General features: G+C 37.8%; 1 protein-coding gene across 3 annotated transcripts in view; it reads right to left on the bottom strand.

Moving 5' to 3' along the window:
* The window catches only part of FGD6 (FYVE, RhoGEF and PH domain containing 6), a 120,312-nt gene that overhangs the window by 59,872 nt on the left and 46,453 nt on the right, over nt 1-13,987 (bottom strand). The window contains exons 4-5 of one of the 3 annotated variants that reach the window (XM_058741759.1): nt 7,101-7,180; nt 6,968-6,998 (exon numbers count right to left, since the gene is read on the bottom strand). The exons of 1 other annotated variant lie outside the window; for it this stretch is intronic. In XM_058741759.1, coding sequence (XP_058597742.1) covers nt 6,968-6,998; nt 7,101-7,180 — 111 coding nt within the window. The remainder of the gene's footprint in view (nt 1-6,967; nt 6,999-7,100; nt 7,181-13,987) is intronic. One more of the 3 variants, XM_058741760.1, reaches the window with a different exon arrangement.

The raw sequence follows: 13,987 nt of genomic DNA, 5'->3' as shown, positions 1-13,987 counted from the left end.
AGCTTCATTCTCATCTTCAGAAGATAGAAAACTAGAATTTCTCTGATTTCTTGGGCCACTGAAAAAATTCTGAAAACAAGCTAATATATCCAAAGATATACTACTACCCCCTATACAGCATGTAGAAATGTCAAGTTAATAATTTTTAATCCATTTCTGAACAGCGGCCTAAGTTCAAGGTCTCAGACCAGAATTCAAAGTATGGTTTTGCCATTTAGCAGTGGGTTACTTTAGGCAATTAGTTTTCTTCATTTTAAAAAACAGAAATAACAAGTATTTGATAGGGTTGTTATAAGGATTAAAATAGACAATTTACATAACACAGCATGTTTCAAGTCACACAGAGAGTGCTCAACAGAAGGCCATTTATTTAAGTAAAGGAGATTTGGTTAATTTAAGTGATCACATGAATATCATTTAAGGTCAACAAGTCCTGGAAGCTTGGAGACAGAATGCTGAATCAGAGGCATATAACAAGAAGCAAATACCAAACCAAAGTAAGGAGAACAAACACCTCAGCAGCAGGACAAAGGGGCTCTTAATGAACTTCATTCAGTGAAGGACAGTCCTAACAAGAAGGAAGCTGCTCAAAAAGTGAAGGTTTGGCAGCCATGTCAATAGACACTAAAGGAGTATTCTTTACAACTAAGGAACAAATTAATGATAATTAAATCATTAACAAGACTCAAAAAACAGTCTGTATTCAGTAGAAAATGATGAAGTTAGGGGAGCATGGGTGGCTCAGTCGGGTAAGCATCCGACTCTTGACTTTGACTCAGGTCAGGATCTTATGATTCATGAGTTTGAGCCCCAAACTGGGCTCTGTGCTGACAGCTGACAGCCTGCTTGGGATTCTGTCTCCCTCTCTCTCTGCCCCTCCCCTGCTTGTTCTCTCTCTCTCTCTCAAAATAAAAGAATAAAAAACAAAAGAAAAAAAAAAGAAAATGATGAAGTTATTTAAGATAGGAAAAACTGGAGGCTTCTATGAGAAAGCCTTCTATTCTTTCTATGATTCACTTTTTAAAAAAAAAATTTTTAACGTTTATTTATTTTTGAGACAGAGAGAGACAGAGCATGAATGGGGGAGGATCAGAGAGAGGGAGACACAGAATCTGAAACAGGCTCCAGGCTCTGAGCTGTCAGCACAGAGCCCGATGCGGGGCTCGAACTCACAGAGCGCGAGATCATGACCTGAGCCGAAGTCGGCCGCTTAACCGACTGAGCCACCCAGGCGCCCCTCTATGATTCATTTTTTAAAAAATAAAAGATACATTCTAGTTACTAACAGACATATGAATGTCCAAATAACTGCCTCTAACTCTATAGATTTTAATGAGAGTCCCTCAAATTTTCAAGGTAAGTGGGTCTCAACCTTAAGAAATCAGTGGAGCAAAGATGCTTCATTACTAGTATCATTTTATTACTTAATCAGCCCATCTTTGTCAAAAAAGACCTCAAAGTCTCTGATCATTCTCTTGTCAAAAAAAAAAAAATGTTTTTAAGTCATGCTATTTGGGCATTCATAAAATAAATTTATAGCTGTGTATTAAAATAGTCTCCCATCAAAGGGAAAATAAAATAACAAAAACAATGCAATTACTATTATTATTATTATTCCCATTTTCCGGAAGAAGAAACTAAGGCTTGACTAATTTGTCTAAGAACACATAGCGGCAGGGGCAGAATTCTTAACCCCTAAAGAATTAGTCACACTCATGCATTCAACAAATGTTTACTAAAAGCCTTCCAATGAACAGGAATGATGGTAGGTACTGGAGAGATGATCCCTGCCCTCACCTGGCTTATATTTTAGTAGAGTAGACCAAAAATAAACAACTAAACAAACAAATACACAAATTATATTAAGTGTCAAGAAGAACACAAAGGGAAAGGTAAAGAGAAAAGGATAGTCAAGAAAGGTCTCTATGAGGAGGTCACATTAAGCCAAAACTGGAAGGATAAAGAAAAAACTAGCTATGAAGAAAATGAAGACCAAACGTTCTGGGAAACTGCATTAGAAAAAGCTGTGAGCAGGAATAACCTTAGCAATGAACTAAGAACTGGAAGGAGGACTGTATGGCCAGAGCATGGTCAGTGAGTAAGAGAACGCCCCTCTCTTTCCCCAGCATCTCATCTTAGTAAGAGGCCAAATCACATAGCATCTTGTAGGCAGGGGGAACCATAATTTGATGATCCAGCAAGACAAAAGAACACTGTTAATAATTACTATTAGTTATTAATAGACAATAGACAATAACCAGAATTGTCAAAAGCAGACTGGGACATAAAGTCATCCTATTTACAAGCCTTGGTAAGTAACATGGACTTTATTCTTTTTAAAAAAAAATTTTTTTAATGTTTATTTATATCTGAGAGAGAGAGAGACACAGTGTGAGCAGGGAAGGGGCACAGAGAGAGGGAGACAGAACACAAAGCAGGCTCCAGGCTCTCAGCTGTCAGCACAGAGCCCGACGCAGGGCTCAAACATGTGAACTTTGAAATCATGACCTGAGCCAAAGTTGGATGCCCAACGGATGACTGAGCCACCCAGGAGCCCTGGACTTTATTCTTAATGCAATGGGAATCATTTAAAGGGTTTTAAGAAGGGGAGTGACATGTTCTAATATAGATTTTAATAACATCACTCAAAATTTTGTAAGGAAAAAAAGATTGTATAAGAAACAGGTTGGGAAAAGGCTGAGAATGGAAACAGGAGTGAGTATCGGTTAGGAGGCTGGAATGGTTGTCTGCGTAAGAGATGATATTCTGAACTAGGTTGGTGGCAGTTAAAGAAACAGAATCAGTAGGTTTGCTGACGGGTTGGTTGAAGAAGTGGGTGAGAGAGAGAAAGAAAGGACAGATTCTAGTTTTCTGGCTTTTGCAGTCATAGGGATGGCACTACCATTTTGTAGTTTTTTTTTTTTTTTTTTAATGTTTATTTATTTATTTTTAGAGAGAGTGTGTGTGTGCTATGTCAGTGCCGAGCCTGATGCGGGGCTCGATCCCACAAATCATGAGACCATGACCTGAGCCGAAATCAAGAGTCGGACACTCAACCAACTGAGCCACCCAGACTCCCTGGCACTACCATTTTGAAAAGGAAAATACTGGTATTGGGTATTGGCTGGGAGACACTGTGTACACTGGACCTTTAAAAAAATACCTAGTTTAAAGTCCAGGAGCTCATGGAAGATACTGCAGAGCATACATCATAAAAAAGATTAGTTGTAAAGTCTCGCCACTGCTGCTACAGGCCCTAATTTTCCTCACAAATATCAGGCAGATGAATCAAAGGCCTCAACTGGATATTCCTTCCAATGTCATAATAGCTTGAATGATAAAATTCTTTAGTTTACACTTTAGATTTTATAGTTAAGATATGAGCTGTACCACCTAGGTCAGCAAATTATAAACAAAGAAATGTCAGTAAACTACAGTAACATATTTAAATTTTAAAAATATTGGACATAGTGGACAGTGCAGATACTGAATATTTCTGTCATCTCAGAAAAATCTATTAGTGCTATTCTAGAGTCTCTAATACAAAAAACTATTCATAGGAGGGGTGCCTGGCTGGCTCAGTCAGCAAAGCATGCGACTCTTGATCTTGGGGTTAAGTTCGAGTTCCATGCTGCATGCAGATAATACTTAAAAATATAAAATCTTTAAAGAAAATTATTCACAAGAAATCATGTATAACTGAAACAGCAGAATAGCTTCCCCCAAGCCACTTGGATACCTGGTTCATTTCCAAAAAAGTATCCACTGGATTATCTAAAGCCTATTATTTAGGTATTGTAAAGCAGTCATATTCTAGGGCATAACACAGACATTGACTCATTTATATGAAATCAGACGTAAGTAGTGCTCAGGATTGAAACTATCCATGTGTTACCTTTGTGGGGCACTTTTGGTAGAGGGGTAAATATGAGCTTTAACAGTGTGGTGGGGGTGGTGAAATGAAACAAGACTCTTGACTTCACCCACATTATGCTGGTAACAATCCTCTCCTAATAACGGCTCTCACCTGGTTAATGCTTTGTTGTTAAAATTCCCATTAGAGCTGGGCTCTGCTGAGTTAACATTTACACATACCAGATAGGACGTTAACAAGAGGTAGGCAGATGATCTACTCTTACCCATGCATTAAAGGCTTAGGAGGTTTTGAAAATATACAAGCCAAGATGGGTTTTGGATGATTCACTGCTCAACACCAGCTGGGGAAGAGGCCAAGGCCATCTATGAGATCTATCAGATCTGAGATGATATGGGAAATCCTTTGGTCTGACTGTCCATTTTTACAGTGCTTATGATTTGTTCCAAAAGTATAGAGATAAGAACAAGATACATGTTTTAGGTAATCAAATAAAGAAACTAATGAAGCTCTTAATTGGTTCTCTACCTACTGGAATCAGAACTTCATTACAATGAAATTTTAGGACAGAGGAAAAAAGGCATTTGGAAGGGACAGAATTACAAAAAGATGAAAATAGCGGGTAATGAAAGTCAATCTAAGCACCTACGTACACTGTGCAAAATAAAAGGCTCTTTCACATACTTTATTCCACTGATTCCTCACAACCAGAGAGAGCGATATCTGTATCTTACAAATAAGGAAAGTTAGGCCCACAGGGTAGACTACTTTCTGATATTCATATAGCTGTTAAAAAACAGAATCTACATAGGCGGAATAGATGCTGATGTTTTTGCCAATATTCTCAAAGTGTGGTCCTCTTTATTATTATTGGTCTGCAAAGATATTAGTTAGAAGCATAAATAAGGGATTGGAAACTTTTAGGTCACTTTGACATGGCCATGACATTTGTATTGTATTTTTAAAACTTCTGATCCAACACGGATTGGAAATATTTTAAATCCAGTCTCTCACCACATTATGAGAAGCACTATGCTAGACTATAGGCACTATGAGGGCAGGGACTCTGTTGTTCGTCATGGCATCTTCAACATGTGTTCCATGCAAGATTTGTTGAAATAGTGCACTGAATTTCCAACTCCAGTTTTTCTGACTCCATAGCATTTTTTTTTTTTTTTTTTGCCTCCATGAGCTTACCAATTAAATTGCAGATGCTGCAAATTTCCTTAGAGTGGTCTAATTCTGTTTAGACGTGTCTATCAGAAAATAATGTCAAATAGGTACAATTTGTTTGTCCTACAGATATGTTAAGCTTTCCAGAAAAAGGAGTTTAGCTTTTTTCCTTTTCCCTCTGCAATGGTTTAAACAATACAGAGGTTCAGTAAAAACTGGAATTCATTTAGTTCAAAATGGAGTTTATTTTGAGAAGTTAGTTATTCATCTTGCTGTTACATATTTGAATTTTTTTTAACGTTTATATTACGCATTTGAAATGGCAATATACTTCAAACTCAATAAATTTATTTGGGTGCCCAAATGCCGTGCTATAATTTTTAAGAAGTGAATTACAAAGAGAAGTAAGCAATACAGTCAAGATTTATATGAGAAACTATTCGCAACACAGTAATTTCTCAAAACAAATCAGTAATGTTAAGAATTGTTTTAGAAAAGGTTTCCAAAACTGGAGATTCTTCACACAGGATTTAGAGCTCCAGGTTTCTGTTGTACCAAGCACAGAGCACAGAGAATCATTTAGTGAATGTGAATCAGGCTTAAGGCACCCTACTTTTCATGTTCACATGTATCTTTTAAGTGGAAAACTGAAAATAATGATACTTTTAGAGATATTAATGGGTGTGAACCTACCATTTCTCAGTAATTAAGATGAAGATGATGTTAATAATTATACCATCTGAGTAAATTTTCACTTCAGTTGCTTTCTTCATTGTTTCCTCTACCTTAACCCTCTTTTGTTAAGTCTTAATAACTTGCCAAAATATAATTCAAATAAAGTAGGATTAAAAGCGCTTTCACTGCTCATGCATAGTGAAACTTGTAAAAACTTGCAGGTGCAAAAGAGTGCATGAGAAAAATGAATATGCTGTCAGACACATCCTAATTGTTTCCCAACAGGTTTGTTCAAGTTGACAATTATAAAAATGGAATACAAAACTTTAAAAAGTTAGTTATAAAAAGGTCTATTTTAAGAGTCTATTTCTGGGAGCTTATTCAGATAGAAGGAGAATGGTTTTGAACACTGAGCATGACATTCTTTATACATTGCTAGTGCAAAGTTCTCCTTATAGACATCTTCTGCAAATGCCCAAGAAGAAATACTCTAAAAACTGTTATGAAGACAGAAAGTTTAAAGACTTTGGAAATATGGATATAAAGGCCCTGGGGCACTTGGGTGGCTCAGTCAGTTGAGCATCTGACTTCGGCTCAGGTCATGATCTCATGGTTTGTGGGTTCAAGCCCCACGTTGGGCTCTATGCTGACAGCTTGAAGCCTGGAACCTGCTTCAGATTCTGTGTCCCTCCCCGTCTCTTTGCCCCTCCCTGTCTTGTGCACGTGTGCTCTCTCTCGCTCAAAAATAAATAAATAAACATTAAAAAAAAAAGGCTCTATTTTTCGGAAATAATCTGGATATACTACCTACCCATTAGAATACATACATTTTAGAAAACGTCTATATTCACATATATGTATGAATTAAAAAAAAATTTTTTTTTTAACGTTTTATTTATTTTTGAGACAGGGAGAGACAGAGCATGAACAGGGGAGGGTCAGAGAGAGGGAGACACAGAATCGGAAACAGGCTCCAGGCTCTGAGCGGTCAGCACAGAGCCCGACGCAGGGCTCGAACCCACGAACCGCGAGATCATGACCCGAGCCGAAGTCGGCTGCTTAATCGACTGAGCCACCCAGGCGCCCCTGTATGAATTTAAAAATGTAACCATATATTAGGAAGCACATATATATATACACACATTAACTTAAGTATATTTAAGTTATGCTGAAAATTTTTTGACATAGGGAAAGACGCAAAAGACGATAGTCTCAGACTCTAAGAAAATATTTGCAGATACTTACAATATGCAAAAGTTTTAACACATCCACAAACCTGTAAAACAAAAACAAAAACAAAAACAATAAAAGAAATGTTTTCAATGAACCAGTAGGGAAACAAATGGTCATTTGAATTATAAACTGAATGAATACCTACACTTTCTCTGAGCTCATAATCTCCTTGGCAATATGATGGACTTTACTTTTCATTCCAGTATCTTCATCCTGTGGATAAGACTACATTAAGAAAGCATAAACTCATAAAAGGATAATGAAGATTGGGTTTGAGCTGGTCAGATGTAAATCCAAGTTCTGATACTTATAGGTTTCTGATTAGAACACATTTCACACTGCATAACATCTCAAATGGCAAATGTGGAGCATGAGATGTGATTATTAAAACATAATACAGGAAGTGCTGAGAGCTATAGGTGATCCTCACTGTCACCAGCACAGGACTGATGGGACTGTCCTGGGGAGCCTGAGTCCTGGTGGAGCACAAATGCCAACGGTTCAAAACTGACAAGTCATATTCTGCAGGAGAAATGACCCTTACAGATATCACATAAACATGAGTTCTTCCCAATATGTAACCTAGGAATTTTTCTACTACCCTGAATTTCTCTTCAACATCTGCTGGTAATCATGGCATCTCCTCACAAACATTCATTGCTAAACATATACCCAGACATATCTCCCCTCCACTCCCTTCAAGATTTAACAAATCGCAAACATTCTGCCATATCTGGTTTAAATCTGTCTATGAAACAAATGGTTATATAACATTAAAGTTCCACTCCTCCTCCAAGAGTAAATACTAATCCTGCAGTGTGCATTTGTCCCTTCCATGTTTTCATTTTAGTACAGAAGAACTTAAATACAATAGAAAAAAATCCTGGGGCACCTGGGTGGCTCAGTCAGTTAAGCGCCCAACTCTGGCTCAGGTCATGATCTCGTACTTCGTGGGTTCACGCCCTGCATCTGGCTCTGTGCTGACAGCTTAGAACCTGGAGCCAGTTTCGGACTCTGTGTCTCCCTCTCCCAATCTCTCTCTGCCCCTCCCTGGCTCTCACTGTCTGTCTTTCAAAAATAAATAAACATTAAAAAAAAAAATCCTAACCTTTCCATTAGAAATATTGTTACACAAAAAATATTCAAGGTAGGCTATGAAACGAATTACTTACAAAAATAATCTTTAAAGACCAATAGTTATTAATTCAGAATGTACTAATACTCCAGCCTAGTTAGCCTAGGATATTCTGCCTTGCTACTTGACCTTAGCTCCTAAACTCTATCTTTACTTTTTTATTTTATTTATTTATTTATTTTGAGAGAGAGTGAGGGGGGGAGGGGCAGAGAGAGAGAAAGGGAGAGAAAGAATCTCAAGCAGGCTCCTTGCTGTCAGCACAGAGCCAGATGTAGGGCCCGATCCCACAAACTGTGAGATGATGGCCTGAGCTAAAATCAAAGAGCTGGGCGCTTAAGCGACTGAGTCACCCAGGCACCCCTTAAACTCTATCTTTAAAGGAACAATTAAACAGATGAATTTGACTTCCATCCCCATTATTATTCCTCTTTTCTTATTTTTTTAAAGCTTATTTATTTATTCTGAGAGAGAGCAAGAGGGGGGAGGGACAGAGAGAGAGAGGGAAAGAGAATTCCAAGCAGGCTCCCAACTAAGAGCACATAGGCTGATGCGGGGCTTGAACTCATGAACCCGAGATCATGACCTGAGCCAACATCAAGAGTCAGATGCTTAACTGCTTGAACCATCCAGGTGTCCCTTGTTCCTCTTTTCTAAGACCAGTTGTTTTGGTCAACTGAGCAAGATCCAGCATAAGATACTCAGCTCTGTTCACCTACCTTTTAAACTACATATAGCTAACATTCCTCAGGAAGCAGTCTTAAGCACAGCCTGATCTTGCAGACTATGTATCAGTCATGTGCTAATAACTATGACTATGTATACACACACACACACACACACACACACACACACACGTGAGGATAATTGTTACTTTGAAAAATTTAGCAAGGTAATACTTTTCTTACTATTATAATGGGTTTCTCCATATCATCTGTAGCTAGAAAGTTTAATATTTCAAAAATATAGTTTAGGGGCACCTTGGTGGCTCAGGTCGTGATCTTGCAGTTTGTGAGTTTGAGCCCTGCATCAGGCTCTGTGCTGACAGCTCAGAGCCTGGAGCCTGCTCTGGATTCTGTGTCTCCTTCTCTCTCTGTTCCTCCCCCTGCTCGTTCTCTCTCTCAAAAATAAATAAATATTAAGAAAAAAAAAGAAAAATATAGTTTATATTTTGAAAACTGAAAGCCAGAAGAAATACATTAAAAATGAAAAAAGAGGGGGCGCCTGGCTGACTCAGTGAAGAATGCAACTCTTGATCTTGGGGGTTGTGGGTTTGAGCCCCATGTTGGATACAAAGATTACTTAAAAACAAAAACAAAAACAAAAAAACAACCAACCAAACAAACAAACAAAAAAACACCAGAAACCTAAACCACTGAAAGATCTAAAGCTTTCACTGAGCACTCTTATTTTCAAGTGATGTGAGGTCCCTTAAAGATCAAGAGGTGCTTTCAGCAGTAACTTTCCAGAAATGCATGCTATAGATGGTAAAGCATTTCACTAGCAGAGCCACCTGAAATGTGTACCAGCTTTATACAAAAATTTCAAGTAGGTGTACTTTATTTTTGGCATCTACCCTTTATTTCCTTTCCTCTTTTTATGGCTCTGCCCTTATTAAGTCTCTATTCTAAATTTTTTTTCCTCTTCAGGACCCTGCTCTGCCAGGGCTGGTTAAGAGAGAATTGTGTGGTGATTCCATGATAATAAATGTTTATCCCCAGACAGATATCATTCTTCTTTCTGTTCCAGCATGGGACAAAAATACTTTAACTTAGAAAAACAACAAAGGTGGGCCTGACATTCCTTATCTGTAAAGCTAAAGTGTTGAACTTGCAACTTTAAAATCTTAAGATTTAAACGTTAAGTATCTCAGGGGTGGCATGGCAAGTCAGTGAGACAGAGGGTGGCAGCGATTCAGAGGTAGCACTGGAGCTGGAGACTATGAAGCAGGTGTTTCCTTTCTAGAGACTGAGACTGTAAACTTTGGGGGGGAATATGGTGAGTACTGGCATAAAAACAGATGTAGGTCACAGGGAAAAGATTAAGAGAAGTCCTTAAATTTTGTCAATGGATTTTCAACAAAGTTGTCAAGACAATTCAGTGGAAGAAAGGATTGCTTGTCCCCACCCCCCACCAAATGGTTGAAAATTGCTGGACCAATTAGATGTCCATGAGCAAAAAGACGAATTTATAATCTACCTGACACCAAGATGTATCACAGGCTTACACATAAGAGCTAAAACTATAAAAGGTCTAGAAGAAATCCTTTTAGGTTTAGGCAAACAGTTTTTAGATACAACACCAGAGGCATAAACCATAAAAGAGAAAAAGATAACACTGATAAACTAAACTTCATAAATGTAAAACCTTTATGCTTGAAAAGACACCATAAAGAAAATAAAAAGATAAGCCCCAGGTTCTGGGTCCAGAATACACAAGATGTGAATAGATATTTCACTCAGTATGTAAGAATAGCCAATAAGTATATGAAAAGATGCTCAATATAATTAGGAAAATGTACATTAAAACGACAGTGGGGTTCCATTCCATATCCACAGAATGGTAATAAAAAAATTAAAAAAATGGTAGGGTGCCTGGCTGGCTCAGTCAGAAGAACATGCAACTTTTGATCTCAGGGTCATGAGTTCAAGCCCCACACTGGGTATAGAGATTACTAAAAAAAATAAACTTAAAATCAGAAAATAGCAAGTGTTGGTGAGGATGTGGAGAAACTAGAAGCTTTATCTTACTGCTGGTGGAAATGGTAGCCTTTATTCATATATTGTGATTGGGGGTTTTAGTTGTTTCCTAATATCACTCAAGGTAGAATTCCTATTTCTTATCTTTCTTGTTATTGAGATCACTCAGAGAGGAGTGATCACCATCCTTACTCCATCATTTAAAAATCTACAGTAACAGATTATCCATCATTTGATAGCACGGTTAGTAGAAGAAAACAGCTCTACCCTCAGCTGATTCATTGCTCTACAACCAAATTTGAAAACAAACTGATCATCAGAACCCCCAAGCAGCTCTTAAGTTTCAAATTCCCACTGAACTGTCTTGGAAATTCTGATTCTATAGGGGCAGGAAAGTGGTTGTCAGAAGAGGAAATTAAGCATAAATTTTTAAAAAGCCCTAGATTTCAAGAAGTAAATAAGGAGAGCAACCAAATATCCAAATAGCTATACCTATAAACACCCATGAAATATGCTAACATCTTGAAAGAGAGAAAAATGTATAGTTTAGGAAAATATTCACAAGGAATAAAGCATCCAATGACCTTCAGTCATTCTTTGAACAAGTCATCAAGTATCTGTATACTAGATACTGTAGAAACACACTCATCAAAACCAGAAACCTGGACTCCTTCTTCTCCACCTTCTGTGATCACAAGTGAGTCTTCAAGTCCTATCAATTTATCATTCTGCATATTTCTTTAAAGATTTATCAATCCTTACCTCTTCTTCAATACTGCCTCCTTATTTCTTGCCTACACTACTGCAGGAACATAAGTACAGTAAAACCTTGGTTTACAAGCATAATTCATCCTGGAAATATGTTTATAATCCAAAGCACTTGTATATCAAAGTGAACTTCCCCTTAAGAAATAATGGAAACTCAGATGATTTGTTCCACAACCCAAAAATATTCATATAAAAATGATTACAATACTGTAATATAATACAAAATAATAAAGAAAATGCAAAATATAAAGAAAAATAAACAGGGGCGCCCGGGTGGCTTGGTCGGTTAAGCGTCTGACTTCGGCTCAGGTCATGATCTCACGGTCCATGAGTTCGAGTCCCATGTCGGGCTCTGTGCTGACAGCTCAGAGCCTGGAGCCTGTTTCAGATTCTCTGTCTCCCTCTCTCTCTGCCCCTCCCCTGTTCATGCTCTGTCTCTCTCTGTCTCAAAAATAAATAAATGTTAAAAAAAAAAAATTTAAAAAAAAGAAAAATAAACAAATTAACTTGCACTTACCTTTGAAAACCTTTGTGGCTGGTGTAAGGGAGACAAGAGAGAGGATTATTGTGTAGGACGACTTTCACTATCACTATCGGAATCACTGCTACCTATTGGCTCAATGGAATCTTTTTCTGCATGGAGCTATTGTATACACTCACACATATGTTTGACTACAGTACAGTATTATTATTAATAAATTCTTGTCATATACTGTATTTCATGTAACTGGCAATAAGGCAACAAAGGAAAGGGTTTATACCTGCAGGCAGCCTGACCTAGAATGAAGTGAAGCATTCCTAAGCTTACTCTTATATGGAAAAGCAAAGGGCTGTCCATAGGTGCTTTGAAGTGACAAAAATTAACACTAGTGCCATTTGTGGGCACCTTCCAATGTTCTGAAAAATCAGTGATTTTTGCCAAACACCGCGGCCTGAGACTGAGCATTCGAGCATGGGAGACAATCACCCACAATTCTGCAATGAGAGCGAGAGAGCGAGAGCAAGAGCGAGAGAGACAGAACCACTGGCTTGGTCATGATCACGTGACATTCAGCATCACATACTACTTGTATTGCAATATATCGTTTATCAAGTTAAAATTTATTAGAAATGTTTGCTCATCTTGTGGAACACTCGCAGAACAAGTTACTTGCAACCTAAGACTTAACTATGGTTTCCTTGGCTCTAGATTTTATCCCACTGCAATCCAGTCTCTATACTGCCACCAGAGTAATAGTTCTTATTTATTTATTTATTTATTTATTTATTTATTTATTTATTTAAATTTTTAAAAGTTTAAATCCAAATTAGTTAGCATATGGTTCAACAACAATTTCAGGAGTAGATTCCTCAGTGCCCCTTACCCATTTAGCCCATCCCCCTTCCACACCCCTTCCAGTAACCCTCTGTTTGTTCTCCATATTTAAGAGTCTCTTATGTTTTGTCCCCCTCCCTGTTTTTATATTATTTTTGTTTCCCTTCCCTTATGTTCATCTGTTTTGTCTTTTAAAGTCCTCATATGAGCGAAGTCATATCAGTTTTGTCTTTCTCTGACTAATTTCACTTAGCATAATTCCCTCCAGTTCCATCCACGTAGTTGTAAATGGCAAGATTTCATTCTTTCTGACTGCCGAGTAATATTCCATTGTATATATATATATATATATATACATGTATATGTATATATATATACATGTATATATATACATATATACACATATATATACATGTATATATATGTGTATATATGTATATATATATATGTATATATATATATATATATACATATATACACACCACATCTCCTTTATCTATTCATCCATCGATTGACATTTGGGCTCTTTCCATACTTTGGCTATTGTTGATAGTGCTGCTATAAACATTGGGGTGCAGGTGTCCCTTCAAAACAGCACACCTGTATCCCTTGGATAAATACCTAGTAGTGCAATTGCTGGGTCGTAGGGTAGTTCTATTTTTAGTTTTTTGAGGAACCTCCATACTGTTTTCCAGAATGGCTGCACCAGCTTGCATTCCCACCAACAATGCAAAAGAGATCCTCTTTCTCCACATCCTCGCCAACATCTGTTGTTGCCTGAGTTGTTAATGCAGAGTAATAGTTCTAAAATGCATTTTAGGGGTACCTGAGTGGCTCAGTCAGTTAGGTGTCTAACTCTTGATTTAGGCTTAGGTCACACTCTCAAGGTCCTAAGATCAAGCCACACATCAGGTTCCATGATGGGCGTGGAACCTGCTTAAGATTCTCTCTCTCCCTAAAAAAAGTGGGGGGTGGGGGGCACCTGATGGCTCAGTCGGTTAAGCATCTGACTCTTGGTTTCAGCTGAGGTTATGATCTCATAGTGTGTGAGTTGGAGCCCCACATTGGGCTCTGTGCTGACAGTGTGGAGCCTGCTTGGGATTCTCTCTCTCTCTCAA

This window comes from Neofelis nebulosa, chromosome 8 (genome assembly GCF_028018385.1).
Source record: "Neofelis nebulosa isolate mNeoNeb1 chromosome 8, mNeoNeb1.pri, whole genome shotgun sequence".
NCBI classification, from domain to species: Eukaryota; Metazoa; Chordata; class Mammalia; order Carnivora; family Felidae; genus Neofelis; species Neofelis nebulosa.
This window is presented reverse-complemented; position numbering and strand designations above follow the sequence as displayed.